Here is a 25,207-nt window from a genome sequence, read left to right as displayed (position 1 = left end):
GCAGCCAAATCTGCTCGATTTTTTTTAATGTTTATTTATTTTGAGAGAGAGAGAGAGAAAGGGGCAGAGGTAAAGAGAGAGAGAATCCCAAGTCATTTCCACGCTGTCAGCACAGTGCCCAACGCGGGGTTGGATCCCACACAACGTGAGATCATGACTAAGCTGAAATCAAGAGTTGGGTGCTTAACCAACTGAGCCACCCAGGCACCCCTGGCCTACTGTCTTTCTTCTTCTTCTTCTTCTTCTTCTTCTTTAATGTTTATTTATTTCTGAGAGAGAGAAAGAGAGAGAGCGAGTGCAAGAGAGCAGGGGAAGGGCGCAGACAGAGGGAGGCAGAGGATCCGAGGTGGGCTCTTGCTAACAGCAGAAAGCCTCACTCAGCGTGGGGCTCAAATTCACGAACCTTGAGATCATGACCTGAGACGAGGTCACACACTCAACTGAATGAGCCACCCAGGCACCCTTGCACTGCTGCTTTCTTAATAAAGTTTTACTGGAACACAGCCGTGCCTGTTCATTTATATAGTGTCTGTGGCTACTATCCAATGGCACAAGGGTCATGAGCGACCGTGGCCTGAAAAGCCTAAAATATTTACTATCTGGCTCTTTACAGGAGAAGTTCACCGATTCTGACATATGGCAAACACGCTACCACAAAGTCAGGTTGTACCACTGATGGAGTAGCTTGGAAACATCCGCTTTTAAAAGGTGAAAATACTATCTTACCTTTTGTAGAGTGGTAAATAATGACTTGGAATTATTTTTAGAATTGGCCGGCACTGCTGTCTTATTTAATTTCAACTCCTTTTCACATCGTGCCAATTCCTTTTTGAGTTTCTCTCTTCGTTGTTGGTCTGCATCTGAGGGGGAAAACAAATCTTTTAAAATGTAGAACAAAATAGAAAAATTAAGGTCTTGGTCGTGGAAGAGGCATAAAGGGCACTTTTTTTTTTTTTTTTTTTTGCTAAAAAATGTTTACACTACTGATATATAAATAAAAATCCAAATACGTTTCTGTATAGAGAAGCTAACAAATACTTAATTTACAGAAACTGTAAGTGCATTAGCTATTTTTAAAAAGTGTTTATTTATTGAGAGAGAGTGCACATGTGTGTGCAAGCAAGTGGGGAAGGGGCAGAGAGAGACAGAGAGACAGAGAGACAGAGAGAAAGAGAGAGAATCCTAAGCAGGCTCCAGGCTCAGTGCAAAGCCCAATGCAGGGTTTGATCTCACAAGCCTAAGATCATGACCTGAGGCGAAATCAAGAGTTAGATGCTTAACTGACTGAGTTAACCCAGGTGCCCCTGCATTAACTATTTATTATTTTTTCTAAAAATTTTTTTAACATTTATTTATTTTTGAGACAGAGACAGAGCATGAACAAGGGAGGGTCAGAGAAAGAGGGAGACACAGAATCTGAAACAGGCTCCAGGCTCTGAGCTGTCAGCACAGAGCCCGACGCGGGGCTTGAACCCACGGACCGGGAGACATGACCTGAGCTGAAGTCGGACGCTTAACCGACTGAGCCACCCAGGCGCCCCTGCATTAACTATTTAAAGAGCATAAACAAGATGTGACATTTTGGCTCCTGGCTAAGCCTAAGAGCTCAAGAAAGCAATTCCTAGCTGATATTCAGAGATATGAAAGTTAGAAAGCTTGATGCGTTGTGACTCTGTCGTTACTAAATGCAGAGTCTGAGTTGATCCACAGACTCTCAGCCAAATGCAGTATTATTGTCAATACTATCACATACAAGTTTAAGTTTTATAAATGACTTAAAAAAATAACATTATTTGCAATCAGGATAACGGATTTCTACTTCTCTTAACTGCTATTATTTGAAAATATAAATGAAAACAATGGTTTCACACTTTAGGATGCAAGTCAAGTACTGAGTTATCAAAGATTTATCATTGTATAAAGGCTGAAAATAGCGAAATGAAAGCTAGATTACTAAAAAAAAGAAAAAAAACTTAAAAAAAAAAGCGGGGAGCCCAAAACAAGCGTTAGCAAGGATGTGGAGTAACTGAAATCCTAATGTGTTGGAGGTAAGAATGTAAAAAGGCACAGCCCCTTTGGAAAACAGTTTGGCAGTTTCTTTAAGAATTGAATATACTTTGGGGCACCTGGGTGGCTCAGTCGGCTAAGCATCCAACTCTTGATTGTGGCTCAGGTCATGATTGCATGGTTTGTGGGTTCAAGCCCCAAGTCAGGCTCTGCAGAACCTGTTTGGGAGCCTCTCTCTCTCCCTCTCACTCTGCCCCTCCCCCATTCGCACATGTGCATTCTCTCTCAAAATAAATAAACTTAAAAAAATCATTAAAAAAGTTAAATATAATTTTACCTATGACCCAGCAATTCCACTCTCCGGTATATACTCAAAAGAGATGAAAACTTATGTCTACACAAAAGACTGGTACATGAATGTTCTTAGCAGTGCTACTCATAATAGCCAAAAACCCAGAAATGATGCAAATATCCATCAGCTGATACCAAACAAAATGTGGTATTATCTATACAATTTAGCAATACTATACCAATACTAATACTACTTAGCAATTAAATGAAGTACTGATACAATCTAAGGAAAAGGTGAATCTAGAAAACATTATGCTAAGTGAGAAGTCTAATGTAAAAAACCACAGAGTGATTCAGTTTCTATGAAATGTCGAAAAAAGAAAAATCTATAGATTAGTAGTTTCCTGAGGCTAGGGGTGGCCATAGAAAGCAGCTGCAAATGGGTACAAAAGATCTTTCTGGGCTGACATAAATGTTCTAAAAGTGGTTTGTGCTAATGCCTGTACAATTAAAAAAATTTTTTTAACATTTATTCATTTTTTGAGAGAAAGAGAGACAGAGTGTGAGTGGGGGGTTGCAGAGAGCGAGGGGGACACAGAATCTGAAACAGGCTCCAGACTCTCAGCTGTCAGCATAGAGCCCAATGTGGGGGGGGGGGGGCTCAAACTCACAAACTGAGATTGTAACCTGAGCCAAAGTCAGATGCTTAACCAACTAAGCCACCCAGGTGCCCCTATGCAATTTTTAAACTTAGTAAAAATCAGTGAATTTTATGGTATGCAAATCATTTGTCAATAAAACTGCTATAAAAAGTAAAGTCTTTTAATGCATTCGATTTATGGGACTATTTGATCAATTCAACAAACTCTGTAGAGCTATTCTAGTGTAGATACTATGAAGATTGAAATGATCAAATCAGTAGTAGTCTGTTAGATAGAAGAATGTATCTTATAAAAACAGATGGCTTAAACCCAGAGATTTCCTTTTTAAAAAGTGTCTATAAAATGTGTTTCTAAGTTATATTAATTATAATGAGCATCAGATCTATAACACAAGAATAATGAATATTAATTACACTTTAGTTTGGTGATAACAATCTTTGTAATTCTTCTGGCCATCACAATTTTCTTCATTGACATGGCAAAAAAGAAAACCTCTTGTCTCAAATGACTGAAAGCAGAAAATACCGTGTGATAAATAAGCACTAGCTAACTCTAAATTCCAAAAACCAAAAATAGGAGCAATTCTTTAAATACAACCTATATGCTGTCAACTCTCAATTTTTTTTCTGCATCCTGGACCTCTCTCTTGAACTCCAGACTCAAACTCCGACTACCTCCTTAAGATCTCCATTTGGCTATCTAATAGATATTTATTTCAAACTATTATAACGACCACGAGTGAGCTCTTGATTCACTTCCTCCCCCAAATCTCTTCCTATCATATCCCTCATTTCAGTAAATTAGAACCTATTTTGATTGACAGGCTCTAAGTGTTGGGAGTCATCCTTGACTCCTCTTTTTCCTCATACCCTATCCACATCCAACCCATCAGTAAGTACTGTTGACATGCATTTGAAATGTTTCCAGAATGCAGCCATTTCACACTTCCTCTACTGCAACCACTTTGGTCCAAGTCACCATTATTTCTTTTCTTTTCTTTCTTTTCCTTCCTTCCTTCCTTCCTTCCTTCCCTCTCTTTCTCCCTTTTTTCTTTCTTTCCTTTCTTTTCTTCTCTTTCTCTTCTTTCTTCTTTCTTTTCATTCATTCATTCATTCATTCATTCAAGTAAGCTCTACACCCAAAGTGGAGCTTGAACTCGCGACCCCAAGATGAAGAGTCACATGCCCTACTGAGTCAGCTAGGTGCCCCAAGTCACCATTATTTCTTACCTGCATTCCTGTCTCCTAACTAGTCATTCTGCTTCTACCATTGCCCCTTACAGACTGTTCTCAATTCAGCAGCCAGAGAGGTGCTTTTAAAAGTTAAACTGGCTCTATTACTGTTCTACTCAAGACCCTCCAATGGCTTCCAATTTCATCCAGAGTGAAAGCCAAAGTGCTCACAATGGCCATAGCCCACCAGGTCTGCTCTCCCTGTCCCACCTCAATAACTTCCCCTCCCAGCACTCTTCAGCAGGCCCATTTCACGTCAGCTATGTAGCTTTCCTTGCTGTTCCCTGAACACACAGATCACGATGCCATTTCAAGGCTTTTGTAATTGCTATTTCCTTGGTCTTGACTGTTCTTCTTCCCCCATTTACCCACTTGCCTCTCCTTTAAATTTTTTTTTTTTTAACGTTTATTTATTTTTGAGACAGAGAGAGACAGAGCATGAACAGGGGAGGGGCAGAGAGAGAGGGAGACACAGAATCAGAAGCAGGCTCCAGGCTCTGAGCCATCAGCCCAGAGCCCGACGCGGTGCTTGAACTCACGGACCGCGAGATCGTGACCCGGGCGCCCCGTCTCTCCTTTAATTCTTTCAGGTTTCTGCTCATTTTATCAGTGAGCCATTCTCCAGCAGACTCTCAATGTCTCTTATCCTGCTTGATTTTTTTCTATTGCATTTATTACCTTCTGACATATTCTGTATTTACTTTTTTCTTTGTATTTACTTATTGTCTCCTTCAACTAGAATGCAAGCTCTATAAAAGCAGGTAGAACAGTATCCAGCACACAGTAGGTACCTAATAAATATTTGCTGAATTAATCAACGAATAAATTCTAGTGAACTAAACAACATATTATGCAAAATACCTGATTATTTTAAATTGGTGAATATGGATTTTAGATCCCAGGGTTTGGTTCAGTAAGGGGATTAATACATATATTCAGGCAGGCTTTTTATTACTCAAACTAAATAAAAAAGAGATAATCTTATTTTATATATTTATTGTTCAGGAAATTAATATCTGTATGAAAACTAAGCAAAACTTTCCCATTTAGAGGTGATTCTAGTTAAACAGGATTGTCTGATAATGACAATTGGGTAAAAACATCTTTTTTTTTTTTTTTTTTTTTTTTTTTTTGAGAGAGAGAGAGAGTGAGAGCGAGAGCAGAGGAAGGGCAGAGGGAGAGGAACAAAAAGAATCTTAAGCAGGCTCCATGCCCAGCGCAGAGGTCAACGTGTGGCTCGATCCCACAACCCTGGGATCATGACCTGAGTTGAAATCAAGAGTCGGACACTTAATCGACTGAGCCACCCAGATGCCCCAGGTAAAAACATCTTAGTGCAAATGATTCAGATTTTTTAAAAAAGATTCAATTTAGCTATCTAGCTATTATTTCATTTTCTTGTGTGTGTGAACTCTATACCTAACGGGGGGTCAAACTCATGACCCCTGAGATAAGAGTCATGTGCTCTACCAACTGAGCCAGCCAGGTGCCCCAAATGATTCAGATTTTTTTTAAGCTGGTAAATACTAAGCCAGTTTTTTGTGCTATAAAACATCATTAATATGATACAGAAGAAAAAATATACACCACAGAAATTAAAAATCTGGAAAGATCTTAGAGATTATCTAATTACCTTTCATTTTACAAGAGTGGAGGGTAAGAAATAAAATGACTTGCCCACATAACTTGAATGCTGTGGTCAATTTAGTCTGTAAAAACATACTTAATTCTGTACTCTTGCCTAAAACGCCTTTACTCCTCTTATAAAATTATTTGAACTCCAAGATTCCTTCAAAGATATGAGAGCCTACAGTAGGGCCTGTTACAAACTTACGTTTGTACGTAAGGGAATACACAGAAGGAGGAGAATAAAAAGTGCCAGGTACAGGACCTGCAAAGACACTGTGCTCACTGAATGGCAGCTGGTGGCAATTGGCTCAGCTTAAAGGTCCTCTCGTTCCACTAAGAAGATATCCAAGAAGAGACCGGGTTCAAACGATCCTGCAGTCTTTGATCTTTCCCAGGTTGCACCTAAGGGGCATTTCCCTACCTACGGTCTCATTCGTTCATCACTTAGGATGCACTACCTTGGGCTGATACTTATTTTTTAATATGGAAATCCTCTCTGATTTTGTCTTATTAGTAATACTGAATTACTAGTAATACTAATGATCTACTACTAGACAAGCACAGGCCATGTCCTTTGGCTATTTTTAAGTATATATTTCCTGATTTGAACTCAAAGACTTCAAATGGTATCTTTTAGAACATTTTAAATAGGAATTTCAAATTTTGTGATCTGATTATTTCCTTAGTAAAGATTATTTAGAAATCTTGAGTCACTATAGCTTTTCACATACATATAACTATCAAGCTTATCAGTTAAGCTATTAGGATACAAATAGTAGACAATATCTATCTGGAGAAAAATGCTGGTTATGGTAGTTTAATGAATCATTCACTAACCTTAAAAAGCCAAGGGAAATGAGAATCCTTGGCAAGCCCTTTAGAACTACCTAATTTTTTTTTTTTTTTAATTTATATCCAAGTTAGTTAGCATACAGAGCAATAATGATTTCAGGAGTAGATTCAGTGATTCATCCCCTACATATAACATCCAGTGCCCATTCCAACAAGTGTCTTCCTCAATGCCCCTTACCCATTTAGCCCACTCCCACCCAACATCCCTCTAGCAACCCTATTTGTTCTCTATATTTAAGAGTCTCTTATGATTTGCCCCCTCCCTGTTTATATATTATTTTTGCTTCCCTTCCCCTATTTCATCTGTTTTGTATCTTAAATTCCACATAGGAGTGGAGTCACATGATATATGTGAAATTAGTCAAGACTAATTTTGCTTAGCATAATACCCTCTAGTTCTATCCATGTTGTTGCAAATGTCCAGATTTCATTCTTTTTGATTGTCAAGTAATACTCCATTATATATGTATATATTTATATATTTTATATACATACACATATATATATTTGTATGTATATAATTTATACACACACACACACACACACACACACACACACACACACACACCTTCTTTATCCATTCATCAGTCAATGGACATTTGGGCTCTTTCCATACTTCGGCTATTGTCGATAGTGTTACTATAAACATTGGGGTACATGTGCCCCTATGAATCAGCACTCCTGTATCCTTTGCATAAATACCTAGTAGTGCAATCGCTAGATCATAGGGTAGTTCTATTTTTAAGTTTTTGAGGAACCTCCATACTGTTTTCCAGAGTGGCTGCATGAGTTTGCATTCCCACCAACAGCACAATAGGGTTCCTCTTTTTCCACATCCTCACCAACATCTTTGTTTCCTGAGTTATTAATTTTAGCCATTCTGACAGGGGTGAGGTGGTATCTCATTGTGGTTTTGATTTGTATTTCCCTGTTGATGAGTGATGTTGAGCATTTTTTCGTGTGTCGGTTGGCCATCTGGATGTCTTCCTTGGAAAAGTGTCTATTCATGTCTTCTGCCCATTTCTTCACTGGATTATTTGTTTTTTGGGTGTTGAGTTTGATAAGTTCTTTATAGATATGGGAAGTACTACCTTAATTTTTATACATAGGAATGAAATCCAGAAAAGTTAAATAATTTATCTAAAGTCACACAGCAATTCAGTGGCAAAGCCTGGGCTGAATTCTAAGTTCCAAACTTTGAAATACAAGCTTCTTTTATTTACGGATAATTTTTAAAAGTTAGAAAATGCTTCCTCAAAAGGCAATATATCAACACCCATTAGGATAGCTACAAAGAAAATAACAAGTGTTGGGAAGGATGTGGAAAAACTGGAACACTTGTACACTATTGGTGGAAATGTAAAATGATGTAGCTGGTATACAAAAATACCATGGGGTTTTTTTCACAAAATTAAAACTAGAATTACCATATGATCTAGCAAGTTCACCTCTGGGTATATATGCAAAAGAACTGAAAGCAGAGTGTCAAAGAGATATTTGTACATCCACGCCCACAGAATTATTCACACTAAGCAAAAGGTGGAAACAACCCAAGTGTTTACCGACTTACGATTGTATCAACAAAAAATCTTTAAAAAGAAAGGAGATTCTAACATATGTTACAACATGGATGAAATTCAAGCACATTATGCTAAGTAAAATAAGCCAGCCACAAAAGGAAAACTACTGGATGGTTGTACTTACGTGATGTACCAGAGTAGTCAAATTCAGAGAGACAGAAAATAGAATGGTAGTTGCAAGGGGGGTTTGGAGCAGTTATTCTGCCGGGTACGAAGTTTCAGTTTTGCAAGATAAAAAGGGTTTTAGAAATGGACGGTGGACGGTTGTACCGAAATATGAACACGGCTAATGCCACTGAAATGGTTAAGATGGTTAGACTTAAAAATGGTTACGATGGTAAATTTTATGTTATGTGTAGTTTAGTTCAAAAGTCAACATGTCAGGGGCGCCTGGATGGCTCAGTCAGTTTAGCTTCTGACTCTTGGTTTCAGCTCTGGTCATGATCTCACAGTTTGTGGGTTTGGGCCCTGCATCGGGCTCTGCACTGACAGTGTGGAGCCTGCTCAGGATTCTGTCTCTCTCTCTCTCTCTCTCTCTCTGACTCTCCTTTGCTCTCTCTCTCTCAAAATAAACTTTAAAAAAAAAAAGTCAACATGTCAAAAATTACTTACATTTGATGCTGGCACTCATGCTTAATGGAACTGAGCAGTCTACGGCAGCTGAAAGAAAAAAATCAGTTGTTCAGTATATTCTTAACATTTATAAATGACAACAAATATCAAATGTGGAAATCACAAAAAGTTCCAGAATTTGCAGTTCCTTGTTTTGATTTTTATGGTACCTCTAGAAGTGAAAAACATAATATCCTTGAGAAAAAAAAAAAAAACACTGGTTGGGATTAACAGCTCATTGGATACTGCAGAAGGAAATATTAGTGAACTTAAAAACGTAGCAATATAAACTATTCAAAATGAAACGGAGTAAAGGAAGACTGGAAAATAAATGCACAGAACGTCCCTGACCTAACCTACCTGAATCATGCACTTAACATACCTGTAATTGGGAGTCCCAAAACAAGTTCCTCCAAAAAAGCAAAATTAGACGCCCTACACCACCTGATTTCAAGATTTACTGTAATGCTATAGTAACTAAGCAATATGCTAATATAATAAAGACACAGAAGATCAATGGAACTGAAGAGTAAGTCCAGAAATATACCCTCAAATATGGTCACCTGTCTTTCAAAAACTGCCAAGGCAATTCAACATAGAAAGGACAATCTTGGGGAGCTTGGGTGGCTTGCTGGTTGAGCCCCCCACTCTTGATTTTGGTCATGGAATCGAGCCCTGTATCAGGCTCAATGCTGAGCGTGAAGCCCCCTTAAGATTCTCTGTCTTTCTCATTCTCTCCCTCTACCCCTCTCCCCTGCCTGTACTCTCTTTGTCTAAAATTAAAGAATAACAAAAAACAAACGAAAAAAAAGGACAATCTTTTCAACAAATGATACTGGAAGTCTTTGGATATTCATAGGCAAAAAAAAAATTACTCCTTATATCATATATACAAAGTCACTCAAAACGGATCACAAACTGAAAAAAAAAATGTAGGAACTAAAACTTACACTTCTAAAAGACAAAGAAAATCCTAGCGACCTAAAATTAATGAAAGATTTAAAAAATTTTTTTTTGTTTTATTTTTGAGAGAGAGAGAGAGAGAGAGAGAGCGCGCGCGCAAGCAGGGGAGGGACAGAAAGAGAGAGGGACAAAGGATCCAAAGTGGGATCCACACTAGCACACTCTGAGCCCAATGTGGGGCTTGAACTCATATGCTGCAAGATCAGGACATGAGCCAAAGCTGGCCGGTCAACCAACTGAGCCACCCAAGCACCCCAGGAAAAGATTTCTTTTTTTTTTTTTTTTCAACGTTTATTTATTTTTGGGACAGAGAGAGACAGAGCATGAACGGGGGAGGGGCAGAGAGAGAGGAAGACACAGAATCGGAAACAGGCTCCAGGCTCTGAGCCATCAGCCCAGAGCCTGACGCGGGGCTCGAACTCACGGACCGCGAGATCGTGACCTGGCTGAAGTCGGACGCTTAACCGACTGCGCCACCCAGGCGCCCCAGAAAAGATTTCTTAAACAGGATATGAAAAGTATAAACTACTATTTTTTAATTTTTTTTAAGTTTATTTACTTATTTTGGGAGAGACAGAAGAAGGTGAGCAGGGAAGGGGCAGAAAGAAAGGGAGAATCCCAAGCAGGCTCTATGTGCTGTCAGCGCAGAGCCTGATGAGGAGCTCAAACTCATGAAACTGTGAGATAACGATCTGATCCAAAATCAAGAGTTGGATGTTTGACTGACTGAATTACCCAGGCACCCCTGAAAAGTTAAACTATTAAAACAATCGAAAAACTGAACTTGATTTCACATGTCACAAAATATAATTTTTCTCTAGATTTCTCAATCATTTAAAATATAAACTTCAGGGGCACCTGGGTGGCTCAGTTGGTTAAGCAACCAATTTTGGCTCAGGTCATGATCTCACAGTTTGTGGGTTCGAGCCCCACATCGGGCTCCGTGCTGACAGCTCAGAGCCTGCTTCCGATTCTGTGTCTCCCTCTCTCTGCCCCTCCTCTTCTCATGCTCTCTCAAAAATGAATAAATATTAAAAAAATAAAACAAAACAAAATAAATAAAACATAAACTTCATAAAACATTAACTAAAATTTAAAACTTTAGCTCTTCTAGGCACCTGGATGGCTCAGTTGGTTAAGCGTCCAACTCTTGATTTCAGCTCAGGTCATGATCTCAGCATTTGTGAGATTAAGCCCTGCATCAGGCTCTGCGTAATCAGCTTGGAATTTTTCCCCGCCCCCCCCCCCCGCCCCCTGCCCTGCAACTCACGTGTGCTCTTTCTCTCTCTCTCAAAATAAATATTAAAAAAAATAAAAAACACAAACTTTAGCTCTTCAAATGAGAAGATAAAAACTTTTTTAGAAGACATTAGTGAAAAACTGGTGAAATTCAAAAAAGTCAGTAGTTACTAGTATTCTATCAATGGTCACTTGTTAGTTTTAATAACTACTATGGTTATATAAGATTTTAACATTAGGGAGAGCTGGGTGAAGGGTTTCTGTGACACCGTACTGTTTTTGCAATTTTTTTATAAGTCTAAAACAATTTCACAATAAATATTTTTTAAAGAATATGAAAAGGTAAGTCTCAGGGAGAAAATATATCTGATATACGACCTGTTTTTAATACATAAAGAACTCTCACAGCTTAGTATTAAGAAGACAAATAACTTATCTTTAAAAATGGGCAAAAAATTTGAACAGATATTTCACCGAAGAAGATCTACAAATAGAAAATAAGCACAAGAGGGGTGCCTGGGTAGCTTAGTTGGTTGGGCATCTGACTTCGGCTCAGATCATGATTTCACTACTTGTGAGTTCGAGACCTACATCGAGTTCTGTGCTGACAGCTAGGAGCCTCTCTGCCCCTCCCCTGCTCATGCTCTGTCTCTCTCTCTCTCTCTCAAATATAAAATAAAATATGTTAAAAAAAAAGGAAAATAAGCACAAGAAAAGTTGTTCAACATCATAGGCATTAGAGAAATACAAGCGAAAACCTGATGAGCTACCACTATGTCTCCAATAGAATGGCTACGAAAGGAAGTACTGTTCTGGTGAGGATGTACAAGTGACAGAAATACACAATGGCAGTCACTCTGGAAAACAGTTTGGCAGTTTCTTACAAAGTTAAACATGTACTTACCACTTTACCCCACAATTCCACTCATAGTGAATAAATTTAATCAAGTAAAATGGAAGCATGTGTTCAAAGACTGTATGTGAAGATTGTATGCTTTACTCCTAATGGCCAAAAGTGAGTCAAAACAATCCAAATATCCACCAACTGATGAATACATAAACAAATTATGGTATAGTCACTGACTGGAAAACTATTTAGCAATAGAAAGAACTACCGATGCACACACCAACATGGATTAGTCTCCAAAGCATTAGCTAATTCAAAGAAGCTAGACACAAAATGATTCATACTGTATGATTCCACTTATATGAAATTCTAGGAAAGGAAAACTATAGTCATAGAAAGCAGATCAGTGGTTGCCAGGGATTGAAGGAGGAGACTGATTGCAAAGGACTAGGGAGAACTTTTTAGGATGATGGAAATGTTCTACATCAGGGGTCAGTGAACGTTTTCTGTAAAGGGACAGATGGTAAACTTTTCAGGCTTCGCAGAGTGATGTGGTCTCTGTCACAGCTAGTCGACTCTGCCTTTTAGTGCAAAAACCACCATAGACGATATGTCCAAGAATGAACACGATTGCCTTTATATCTGGACAATGAAAGTTGAATTTTATGTGACTTTCACATGTTACAAAATATTGCTCTTTTGATTTTTTTCTGACCACTTAAAAACATAAATATAAATATTATTTCTAGTTCAAGACCTGTACAAAAATAGGTGGTGGGAGGGTCTGACCAACAAGCTGTAGTTGGCTAGTCCCTGTTACAGAATGATTGTTGTGGTGATCATACAAATGGATATATGTTCCAAAACACAGATGCTTAACTGTACACTTAAAATTAGTCATTTTATTATATATAAGTTATTATCTCAACAAAGCAACCAAAAAGAAAAAAAAGAGCAGCTGGTATCTTCTTTGTACAATTTCTTTAGATGTGAAAACAAAAGCAGATTATAAACTTTCATTATATTAACATCAATATCTAACCACAAAAATGTATTAGGGATAACACAGGTAAAATGAAATAAGTAGTTATTATATAGATATCACATAGAGTTAACAAAAATGGCATTCTGAATTTTCTATGTATAAAAGCTATAGTTAACAGGTGATATCTTGCTACATGAAACATAAATACATTTATATATAATATATTCATTTCTGCCACAGATTTACCCTAACTAGAAGTGAAGCTGAGGATTTAAATTGGATATAGAAAGTTCACATTTGCACATTTTTACCTTTGGCTGAAAGGATTTTATTATAGTGAACAGCCATGTGATTCTTGACCAGGTGGAGAGTACTTAGTCTGAGAGAGGAGGAGTCAGTGCAAAAAGCTAAAAATTAAAACATATTTAATCATTATATATTTAGAATTAATATCAAGTTATGAGAAAAACAAGATATTGATTATTAAGCTCATTTTTATAAAATGTCCTGAAAATTAACATACTGACATATCTGTGATGCTGGGTATGTCCTAGCCTTCATCTTGCACTGGTAACTGACAAGCTCTTGACTACTTGGGTTCAAGCCTTTCTAAAACTGAGAGTTTGGGAAGAGATTCTGGAATATAATCTATTATCATTACATTTACAAAACTATTTCTTATTGACAGACATTAATCTCATAACTAAAAGCGTTTAGCTTGCTTGCCTGATTATAAAATAATGTTAGCATTGTTAATAGTTGAGTAAGTCAAACAAATCCAAAACTCTAAAATTCTCTGCAAAGATTCTTTTCTGAGGGGCGACTTCTAATTTTACACCTGAAAACATGATCAGTTTACTGCACTTTTTTTGAAGTATTAGGAATATATTAAGACAAATACGATCACATAGAAATTCCATAAGCTTCTCAATCTCATCTAAACTGTTTAAAAGATACCTTAGAAATAATTAAGCACTTATATATGAGTGTATAAAATGTAAATAAATCTAGGCATAACTTTTTAAACATTAAAAACCATTTTTGAGAATACATACATATAGTTAAACAAAACCAACAGCTAAAATGGCATATAAAGATTGAAAAGTAAGTGAATATCCTGTCATGACCCCTAGCCTCCCCTCCCAGAAGTATACTCTACTACCATTTTTATGCATCCTTCTAGGGAAATTCTATGCATAATACAAACATATACAGTAACGATAAGCTTAATACTTGTACTACAATTAAAATTTATTGAATAGGTACCGTGCATGCACTGTTCTAGATTCTTCACATGTAAAAGCCATTTAGTCATTATTACCATTTAAAAGAAGTGGAGACCAAGAGAGATGTGAATTAGGTCTTCAAGGTCGCACAGCTGATAAAGGACGCAGTTTAGATGTGAACCAAATCAGCTTCATACCTAGAACCACTATACCTACAGCAGCTCCACACATATATTCTTAAAAAAAAATGTTAGCAAACTACATATTGTTGTTGTTCATCCTGTTTTTCTAATGTATGTATACTTTACATCTAGTTTAAAATTTTTAGTTAAAAATAATTTTTCAATGTTTATGACTCTGCTTTATGTGTATATATACTTTATTACCAGAAATAAGTAAGTTAATTGAAAATGCGATCCGTCTTTCACTTTTAGAGGAACCAGAATCAAAGACTTTTCATGTAAGTAAGGAAAAAAAGATTTTCAATTATTTTGCCTAAAAATGCAGTTTAAATTTTGAAGCTATAATTATAAAAATATATTTTAAGTTCATGTTAAAAATTTAAAGCCTTTAAAGTGTGAAAACACAGAAAATTCAGATTTCCTTTTCATAGGATCGAGAACTCCAGTTGGAAAAGAGGCCCATCGGTGTTTACTCCGGATACAAATTGCATTTTTCAAGTGCTCTTCCCTTTCAGTACCAGTGTCTTTAATAACCTCCTGACCACCATTTTAACAAGGAAGGTAGGCTGTATGCCAGGGTGGTCTGCCAGCAAAGAGTAGAGGTGGGCCGGAGATACAGCAGGGAGTGGGAGGCGACCAGGTCCACGTCCTGGGCACAATAGTAGTGTGAAATGATGGCCTCCTAAATTTTCTCAAGAATTCCTATACTATTTAATTATAATTAACAATACGAGGTTCAATATTGATTACATGAAGTAATTTTTCATCATGTCATACAATTTACAAATAAAGGAAACAAACAGTCAACCTTTTAACAAATAATCTTTTACCATTTAAACACCTCACTTACCATTACTTTTGGTGCTCAAGTGTCCTTTAAATAGGCATGGTGAACCATATCTGGGAAGGACAGAGGTTGCTCTGACTTTTAACAAAAAAATATAAATTAGGATAAGTAAAACACATCTTTCACAAAAACAAAAATACTGAGCATTTAAAAATAATAAATCTACCTTTGATTTTAAATATCAGAATTGTTTTATTTTATTTATTTTTTTATTTTTTTTTTTAAATTTTTTTTTTTCAACGTTTATTTATTTTTGGGACAGAGAGAGACAGAGCATGAACGGGGGAGGGGCAGAGAGAGAGAGAGGGAGACACAGAATCGGAAACAGGCTCCAGGCTCTGAGCCATCAGCCCAGAGCCTGATGCGGGGCTCGAACTCATGGACCGCGAGATCGTGACCTGGCTGAAGTCGGACGCTTAACCGACCGCGCCACCCAGGCGCCCCTTGTTTATTTATTTTTAAGTAGGCTTCACACCCAGCACGAAACCCAACGTGGGGGTTGAACTCACAACCGAGATCAATAGCTGAGCTGAGATCAAGGGTCGGACCCTTACCTGACTGAGCCACCCAGGCGCCCCTCAGAATTGTTAAAATTTTATTCAATCATATTACTAACCAGCAATGATACATCAGACAGACAAAAATTCTTCTGCCATAGATAAAAGGCCTTCTCTTTTAACAAAGTAAGTTGTTTCCAGAACAGGTGTACCTTGAGACTTCAGTTTCACTGGATAAAATGATAACTATATCAATTATGTTATCTGATACATATTAATTTTATTCTGTATACCACTGACCTACCAGATTTTTTAATAATTTTCAGATACACTTGAAGTGAGATTTTGAGTTAATACATATGTATTAATTATTTAGTTAATCATAGGCCAGTCTGTCCTTAAAAATAATTTTAAGAAAGTAATCCCCGGGGCACCTGGGTGGTTCAGTCAGTTGAGCGTCCAACTTCAGCTCAGGTCATGATCTCACGGTTCGTGTGTTTGAGCCCTGCGTCGGGCTCTGTGCTGACAGCTGGGAGCCTGGAGCCTGCTTTGGATTCTGTGTCTCCCTCCCTCTCTGCCCCTCTCCCACTCACATTCTATCTCTCAAAAATAAATAAATGTGAAAAAAATTAAAATAAAAAGTAATCCCCTTACAAAGCAGTTTAATAAATTAGAAATTATATAATATAATGTCACTATGTAGAAGATATATAAAAATGTCAGAATCAGAACTTAATTATTAAAAGATGTCTTAAAGTTCATCTAGTCCAACTTACTTACACTCTTGTCTGGATCCTATCTCCCCTAAAGTCAGTGTCTCATCTTTCAGACCAAATGGATGGAAAATTAGACATCAACCTCCTCACAAAATTAATTTATTTCCTCCAAAAGTAGATTGTGTATTGAGGGGTAACCTTCAAGATAAGAAGTCTGAGTTACAGAGTTTAATGTAATTTAACATGCAAAATATGAATACTGTATCACTAAGACATGTTTTAAGTGTATAAAATGGTCAGTCTGCCATCAGGTGGGCTGCTATAAGCTATAAAGGCGTGGAGGGGGCACAAAGTCTGGAAGAAATATAGATGACTGAAAATAGAAAAAGAGGTGTCTAGATAGAACTAAAATCCAGGACCAGAGAACAAAGTCTGCTAAAAGAGACTAAAATAGAAAAACAAGTTGAGATCAGAATGTCTGAGAAGATCCTTCTGTATCACAGGCCAGAGAGCAGGAAGGAAAAAAATTAACTTATTATTTAGGACAAGAGAGATCAAGATTACACCATTTGAATTGGTAATGACAGTCATGAAATTAGCATAGTTTGTTTCTACCAGGAAAGAAGGGGATCTGAAACCTAAACACACAAAAAAGCAAATTAACCAACAAAAACTCTCAAGCAGACCTTGTGTCTATGGAGGAAAAATAAGTGTTTCACTTTTTGCCTGCCCAGAACCCAATGCCCCTGTATGTGGAGACAGGACCTCAACTTGCCCTTGGGGAACCACTAGCCCTTCACTTTTAGTCCAAGTGGTTCAAGTACAGCTTATTCTACTGCTCAGAGGTGGGCATATAATCCAAATCTGACCAGCTATGCTGAGTGAATCAGGAATGACTATGTGACCCAGGTCCAGCCAATGACACACAATCCTGGGACTTTTACTGGAACCATTAGGAAAGAGACATTCTTTCCACTGGGCTAGAGCCCAGTGCAAGACAGAAATCAGCCTGGAACTTCTGGTGGCCATCTTGCACCATACAAGGGAGACCTATCTGAGAATGAAACCTACCTGGAGAAAAGTGGAAGACAGAGAGATTCCTGGTGATATTGCTTGAGTCTCTGGATCTAACTGAAGCTCTACCCTTACCAGACTTTTCTTTATAGGAGCTAAAAATTCTCTAAGACAGTTTGAATTGGGTTTCTTCACTTGTAGTCAAAAGTTAATTTATTGAATACTAACCGTGCCAGATACTGTTCTAAACACTTGGTAGCTACAAATGTACTTGATCCTTACAACAATCCAATGAGACAGGTATTATCATTGTCCCACTTTATAGATGAAGCACCATGAAGTAAAACATGTAATTTGCCCACGATTACACAGGAACTATGTGTAACAGATTCAGAGTTTGTGGATCTCAATCCAGGGGAACCTGATAAATGTTATGTGTTCTGACTGTTCCACTGACCAGCCATTCCTCCATCTCTCTCTCTCTCTCTCTCTCTCTCTCTCTCTCTCTCTCTCTCTCGGGCCTCTCTATTCCCTGAGAAACAATGATATTGAAATTAGGCCAATTAATAACCCTACAATATCCTCTAAGTGCTCAAGTGAAAGGACAGTTACGTATCTCTCACTTTAAATCAAGTTAGAAATGACAGAGCTCAGTGAGGAAGGCATGTTGAAAACCTCGACCGGCCAAATCTAGGCCCCTTGTATCAAACACTTAGCTAAGTTATAAAAATGCAAAGGAAACGTTCTTGAAAGAAATTAAAAGTGCTGCTCCAAGAAACACATAAATGATAAGAAAGTGAAACAGCCTTATTGCTGACACATAGAAAGTATTAGTGGTCTTGAGAGAAGATCAAACCAGCTACAACAGTCCCTTAAGCCAAAGCCTAATCCAGAGCAAGGCCCCAACCCTCCTCATTTCTATGGACTAAGAGAGGTAAAGAAGCTGCAGAAAAGAAGCTTGAGGCTAGCACAGGTTGGTTCAGGAGGTTTAAGGAAAAGAAGCCATCTCCATAGCATAAAAGTACAAAGTGAAGCAGCAAGTTACCCAGAAGATCTAGCTAAGATAATTAATAAGGATGGCTACATTAAACAGATTTTCAACATAGATGAAACAGCTTTACATTAGAAGAAGATGACATCAAGGACTTTCACAGCTAGAGAGAAGTTCCTGGCTTCAATGCTTCAAAGGACAGGATGACTCTTGTTAGAGGCTAAAGCAGCTGGTGACTTTAAATTGGAGCCAATGCTCATTTACCATTTCAAAAATCCTAGGGCCCTTAAGAGTTATGCTAAATCTACTGTGCTCTATAAATGGAACAGCAAAGCCTAGGTGACAGCACTTCTGTTTACAACATGGTTTGCTGAATACCTATCTATCTATCTATCTATCTATCTATCTATCTATCTATCTATCTTCCTACCTACCTACCTACCTACCTACCTACCTACCTACCTTGGTGTTCCTGGGTGGGCTCGATGGATACTTTAAGCCCACTGTTTTGAGGTCTACTGCTCAGAAAAAGATTCCTTTCAAAATATTACTGCTAACTGACAATGCACCTGTTCATCCAAGAGCTCTAATGGAGATGTACAATTAGATTAATGTTGCTTTCATGCCTGCTAACACATTATCCATTCTGCAGCCCAGGGATCAAGGAGTAATTTCAACCTTCGAGTCTTATTATCTAAGAAATACATTTCATAAAGCTTTAGCTGTAATTCCTCTGATGGTTCTGGGCAACAGAAATTGAAAATCTTCTGGAAAGTATTCACCATTCTAGATACCACTGAGAATGTTTGTGATTCATAGGAAGAAGTCAAAATATCAACATTAATAAGTTTGGAAGAAGCTGATTCCAACCCTCACGGATGACTTTGAGGGGTTTAGGACTTCGGTGGAGGAAGTACCTGCAGATGTGATAGAAATAAGAAACCTAGAATTAGAAGTGGAGCCTGAAGACAGGACTGAATTGATGCAATCTCACAATAAAACTTGAATGGATGAGGAGTTGCTTTTTTTTTTTTAATTTTTTTAATGTTTGTTTATTTTTGAGAGAGAGAGAGAGAGAGAGAGAGACAGAGGCAAGTGGGGGAGAGGCACAGAGACAGAGAGAATGAGAGAGAGAGAGAGAGAGAGAGAGAATCCAAAGCAGGCTCCAGGCTCTGAGCTGTCAGCACAGAGCCCGACGTGGGGCTTGAACCCACAGACTGTGAGATCATGGCCTGAGCTAAAGTTGACCGCTTAAACGACGAAGTCACCCAGGTGCCCAGAGGAGTTGCTTCTTAAAGATGAGCAAAGTGGTTTCTTGAGATGGAATCTATTCCTGGCAAAGATGCTGTGAAGATTGTTGAAATGGCAACCCAGGATTTAGACTATTACATAAACTTGGCTGATAACCAGAGGTAAGGTTTGGGAGGATTGACTCCAGTTTTGAAAGAAGTTCTACTGTGGGTAAAATGCTATCAAAAGGCATCGTTCGTGAACAGAGAAATTGTTCGTGAAAGGAAGAGTCAGCTGATAGGGCAAGGTTCAATGTTTAATGTTGTCTTATTTTAAGGAATGCCACAGTCACCCCAACTATCAGCAACTACCACCCTGATCGGCCAGCAGCCATCAACATCAACGCAAGATCGTCCACAAGCAAAAAGAATACCACTTGCTGAACGCTCAGATGATGGTTAGCATTGGTTAGCAATAAAGTATATATATTTTTTAATTTACTTTTGAGACAGAGAGAGACAGAGTGCAAGTGGGGGAGGGGCCGAGAGAGAGGGAGACACTGAATCCAAAGCAGGCTCCAGGCCCCGAGCTGTCAGCACAGAGCCCGACGCGGGGCTCGAACTCACGGACCGCGAGATCATGACCTGAGCCGAAGTCGGACGCTTAACCGACTGAGCCACCCAGGCGCCCCAAAGTATTTTTAAATGAGGGTATGTACATTATTTTTTAGACATAATGTTACTGCATACTTAATAGACTACAGTGTAGGGTAAACACAACTTTTATATACACTGGGAAACCAAAAATTTTATTTGACTCAGTTTACTGAGATATTTGCTTTATTGTGGTGGAACGGACCCTGCAGTATGTCCGAGGTATGCCTCTGTACTTTAAATTTTACATATATCCTTTCCCATGCTCCCACCTCTCCCATGGGATTGTATCTAAAAATAATGGCTCTAAGGTTTCACATTCCTCACCTGGACTCAAAGCCTGTTCTGCCGCTTACTATGACCTTGGCAAGTTGTATATGACCCTCTTATTTACTGTGAAATGAGGATAATACCTATCAAGATGTTTTTGTGGATTGCATAATGAGATAACTTGGGAGTTGTTTCTGTTACACAGCAAGGATAGCTTATGTTGTAAAATTTCTAAAAAACATAAACATTAGGGGAGCCTGGGTGGCTCAGTCGGTTAAGCGGCCGACTTCGGCTCAGGTCATGATCTCGCGGTCCGTGAGTTCGAGCCCCGCGTTGGGCTCTGTGCTGACAGCTCAGAGCCTGGAGCCTGTTTCAGATTCTGTGCCTCCCTCTCTCTGACCCTCCCCCGTTCATGCTCTGTCTCTCTCTGTCTCAAAAATAAATAAACGTTAAAAAAAAAAAAAACATAAAAGCATGTTGGTTTGCTTTTTCTGGAACTTACGTTGACAGTGTCAGAATATACAGTTTGCTATCAATGGATAGTAATCTCGTATGTTCACAACAGGACTTATTTTGACCAATGATTATGTAATAAAAGCACACTCATATTCAAAAACGAGACACTGCAAGGAACCATCTAGCAGCTTGGTTTAAAGATACTTTTAGGGGGTGCTTGGCTGGCTCAGTGGGTAGAGCATGTGATTCTTGATCTTGGGGTGGTAAGTTTGGGCTCCACATTGGGTGGAGAGAGGACTTAAAAATATATACAAATAAATAAAGATACTTTAAAGATATACAAATAAATATAAATATTTTTATATAAATATAAAAATTTATATATTTATAAATAAATAAAGTATAAATAAAATATATACAAATAAATAAAGATACTGGGTCCACTTGACCCAGACAGTATTCAATAAAGGGTAGGTGAATATAGTGATTATGGATTAGTCCTTTGCCGATAACACGGAAGCCAACAACACTGCATCATTTGTAAACATACAAGAAATGCAAATTCTCAGCCCCCAGCAGACCTACTGAATCATAATGTTTTTTTTAAGTTTATTTATTTTGTGTGTGTGTGTGTGTGAGAGAGAGAGAGAGAGAGAGAGAGAGAGCGCGCGTGAGCGGTGGAGGGAGAGAGAGAGGGAGAGAGAATCGCAAGCAAGCAGGCTTTGCACTGACAGTGCACCGCCCGGTGCGGGGCTCCATCCCACAAACCGTGAGAGCATGACCTGAGTCGAGATCAAGAGACCAACTTAACCAACTAAGCCACCCAGGCGCCCCCATAATCTGCATTTTAACACGATTCCCAGGGGATTCCTATTCACATTAAAGTTAAAGAATCCCTGGGTTATTTGTTTTGTGGGGAGGACGGTGGTTACAGAAGGGAAGATTTCGTATTTAATCGATTACTTAAAATGTGCCAGGAGTTATATATTATCCGCATTTAAACTTCAAGAACTCTATGACATGGACATTTTACTGTCACATTCGAGAGATGAGGAAATTGAGGGTCGTCCTTGCGGAGAGCAAGGGAGCTTGATCTGGGGGGCCTAAATTTAGTTCCTCTGCCTCGGAGCCACCGACGTAAGAAAGGCTGCATGCGCCGAGTTCAAGAGACCGGGCCTCCAGCAGTCAGGGCCACAAATTCTGAGCAGGCAGGACCTCGTCCTCCTGTGCGCGGGTTAACACTGGGGCCAACAGTGGCGAGTCAACAGGGGACCTGAAGCCCCCAGGGCGCAGCCCCGACCCGCGCCCACGCGCCACGGATCCCGGACCCCAGGCCCGGTAACGCGGCGGCGCGAGGCGGCGATCGCCCTTGAGAGTTCCCTTTACCTCTCCGGCTGCCATTCATGCTTAGATCCTCTTGCAGCCGCGGTGAGGACACGCCGGACCCCCTTAGGTCCTTCCCCGGGCAGGGTCAGCCCCCGCAGCAGGGAACTGGCGCGCAGGAGCCGGCGCGGGGCGGCAGCCGCTGGAGACCGTCGCTAGGCCCGTTGCTAAGGGCCGGGGCCGCGGCGCCGGGATTGTGACGTCACCGCGCAGGGACGTGCTCTCCCGCAGCCGAGCTCCCGGGGGTACGCGGAGGGAGGGGGAGAGCTGTTGAGGATTGTGGAGTGGGGAACGAGGGGAGGCGGCCTTTACTGGGCGGGGAAAGTGTCCCAAACACCGGTCTGTGGCCCTGGGATCCTGCCAGTCGTCCACAGAGCCGCCTCCTGTCGGGAGGTAAGTCACCAGCACCTGGCAGGTCTTGTCCCTGCGGGAAGAGCGGGAGACAAGGTGGCCTCATCTGGTATCCACGTCCCCTGGGTCCCGGAAAAAAATCAAAAGCAAATGTTGGTTGAGGTCAGGGTAACATTTAGTCAGTTCCCAATAGTTAAATTTCAGAGCAGTGAGCGAACATTGGGATTAGTGAAAATCCTGGGGGTGAAAGATATCTATATATTTACCTCTTGATTTTTAACCCCAAGAATCAGTTTGCATTTCCTTTCTGCTTACTGAGCACTACCCCTCTTCCCTCCCCACCCCCAGCCTTTTTCATCTTAAGGCTCCAATATGTTTTTCTTTAGGCTGGAAGAGAGTTGCAGTATGAACAAGGCCTTGATTGATCTGTGGCTTTCTACAATTTGTTTAATGTTGAAGCAGTTACCTAGCTTTGGATCCTTGCAAATAAAATCATAATACGGCAGGGAACATTCTGTAACCTGGTGCTTCTCCTTAGTGGCACCACTGACGTTTTGGGCTGGGTGCATAATTCCTTGTTGTGGGAGGTGCCCTGTACCTAGTAGGGTGTTAGCAGCATCCATGGTCTCTACCCACTAGATGACACTAGTAACCCACCCACTCCACCTCTGGCTGTGACAAGCCTGTCTCCAGATATTGCCAAATTTCCCAGGGGTAGGTGGCAAAATTGCAACCCCTTTGAGAACCATTGCTGTAATGGAAAAAGTACTGGCTTTGGAGGCAGATAGGTGGAACTTTTCTGCCACTTGATCTTTGGAAACCTCTCTGAGGCACAGGTCCTTCTTTTCTAAAATGTAAAAGACGCTATTAATGTTGTAGTTGCAAGGATTAATAAGTCCACTGCCTGGAAAATAAAACGAGGCTTTCAACAAATAATAGTTTTCTCTCTTTGTAAGACCCTATCTCAGAAAAGCTGGGGTATCAGAAAAATTCAGATGTAAGGGAGTAAGTCAGGAATCCTATGACAAGGAAAGGGGAATAAGCCAGAAATTCAGTTACAGTAACATCTGAACTCCTGGTTCGCTAAGACTAGGGAAAGGAGAACATTAGATTAAAAATCTGAGGAATGTGGAAGGATGTGTGATGGCTCTGTGGCCCCAACAACAAAGGTCTAACATGGGTAGAGAGTCACGTGTTACCCAGAGAACAAAAACTCTCTTGCCTACCTACTCACTGATACTTGAAATCCCTGTCTAAGAACATGAAGCCTTTTATTCCACTACTGGCATCTGGAAAATACCTTGCATATAATAGGTCTCTGGTAAGCATTTGTTAAACTGAATTAGAGCTAAAGCTTAAAGGGCAAACACCCCTGGGAAGATAACACAGTGACTTGATTCACACGAAGGTGATGCCAGCTCCTCTTATGAAAGTACATTTTAGGATATGAAAAGTGGATATTGCTTTTAAATATCTCCAAGATCAGGAGAGGGTTCTAGAGACAGCATTGCTTGGTACCCAACTTCAATTGAAGCCATCCTCATTATTTAAGTATTTTGTTCCAATTCTTTCAAAAATTTACTTTCTCTCTCCAGTTTTAGCAGCAAACATGTTATCCTAAGTTCAATTTAATATGTCCTTGGCTTTCACTCTGTGTGTATAAACAAGAAAGACAGGGTCCTTTCTGGTTGCTATTCCCAGGAGGCAATCCATGATCATAGACAGGATGCATACAGCTAGTATGGGCTTATGGTGGAGTTAGTTCCCAGAAATACCCCTCCACTGGGAAGAATCACCACCAGGTGCAATGGACTTGGAGAGGGGCCATTCCTAAAGACCTTTTATTGAATATTTAAGTATGAATTTCACATTAAGAAATTATTCCAATGGTATACTTTTTATTGATATCTAGAAATTTGTATGTTACATTTTAGAAGGAAATTATTTTTTGGCCCTAATGAATTGGCATGTTTACTTTTACTATTGGGTTTCCCTTTTTGTCTTAGCTGATAGAAAGCATAAATAAAATGTATGCTCAGTTGCAATAATTATTCATAGCCTATTTTTCTATTTACCTCTAATTGCCTTTATTAGGCAGGTGGCTTTTTTATTCCACTCTTGTTTTAATGACTCAGTTAAACTTCTGTTTTATTGGAGGAGCTCTAAGCCCTTTGGAACTGGAGATATAAATAAAATAAACTATGTATCACACATACCATAATATATAGTCTAATACATATAATAGTTTATTTACTGCATTTTATTTTATATTTTAAAAATCATTATTTCTACATTTAGTCTATATGTTTATAGATAACCCTTAGTTTCATAATTCAGAGGATTCCTAGAACTCATGTTTGTCTGTTTGGACCTGCTTAACATCATGGTGAAAATTATCCAATAAAAGCAACAAGACGTAAAAGGCCAAGATAATCTTTTTTCCATTCATTGTGTTATCATGAACGTATTTTAATCCTGAAAGTCCCTGAAGG

General features: G+C 39.2%; 1 protein-coding gene across 4 annotated transcripts in view; it reads right to left on the bottom strand.

Moving 5' to 3' along the window:
* The window catches only part of SPATA7 (spermatogenesis associated 7), a 39,021-nt gene extending 16,484 nt beyond the window's left edge, over positions 1 to 22,537 (bottom strand). Inside the window, exons 1-5 of one of the 4 annotated variants that reach the window (XM_030319741.2) lie at positions 22,368 to 22,533; positions 15,158 to 15,232; positions 13,211 to 13,306; positions 8,866 to 8,913; positions 727 to 860 (exon numbers count right to left, since the gene is read on the bottom strand). In XM_030319741.2, coding sequence (XP_030175601.1) covers positions 727 to 860; positions 8,866 to 8,913; positions 13,211 to 13,306; positions 15,158 to 15,232; positions 22,368 to 22,386 — 372 coding nt within the window. In that variant the 5' untranslated portion in view covers positions 22,387 to 22,533. Of the gene's footprint in view, positions 1 to 726; positions 861 to 8,865; positions 8,914 to 13,210; positions 13,307 to 15,157; positions 15,233 to 16,427; positions 16,566 to 22,367 lie in introns of all 4 variants that reach the window. The other 3 variants (XM_030319743.1, XM_030319744.1, XM_030319742.2) reach the window with 3 other exon arrangements.
* Between the last annotated feature and the right edge of the window lie 2,670 nt (positions 22,538 to 25,207).

Source organism: Lynx canadensis, chromosome B3, assembly GCF_007474595.2.
Source record: "Lynx canadensis isolate LIC74 chromosome B3, mLynCan4.pri.v2, whole genome shotgun sequence".
NCBI lineage: Eukaryota > Metazoa > Chordata > Mammalia > Carnivora > Felidae > Lynx > Lynx canadensis.
The sequence above is the reverse complement of the archived record's forward strand: the minus strand, read 5'-3'. Positions and strand labels throughout refer to the sequence as shown.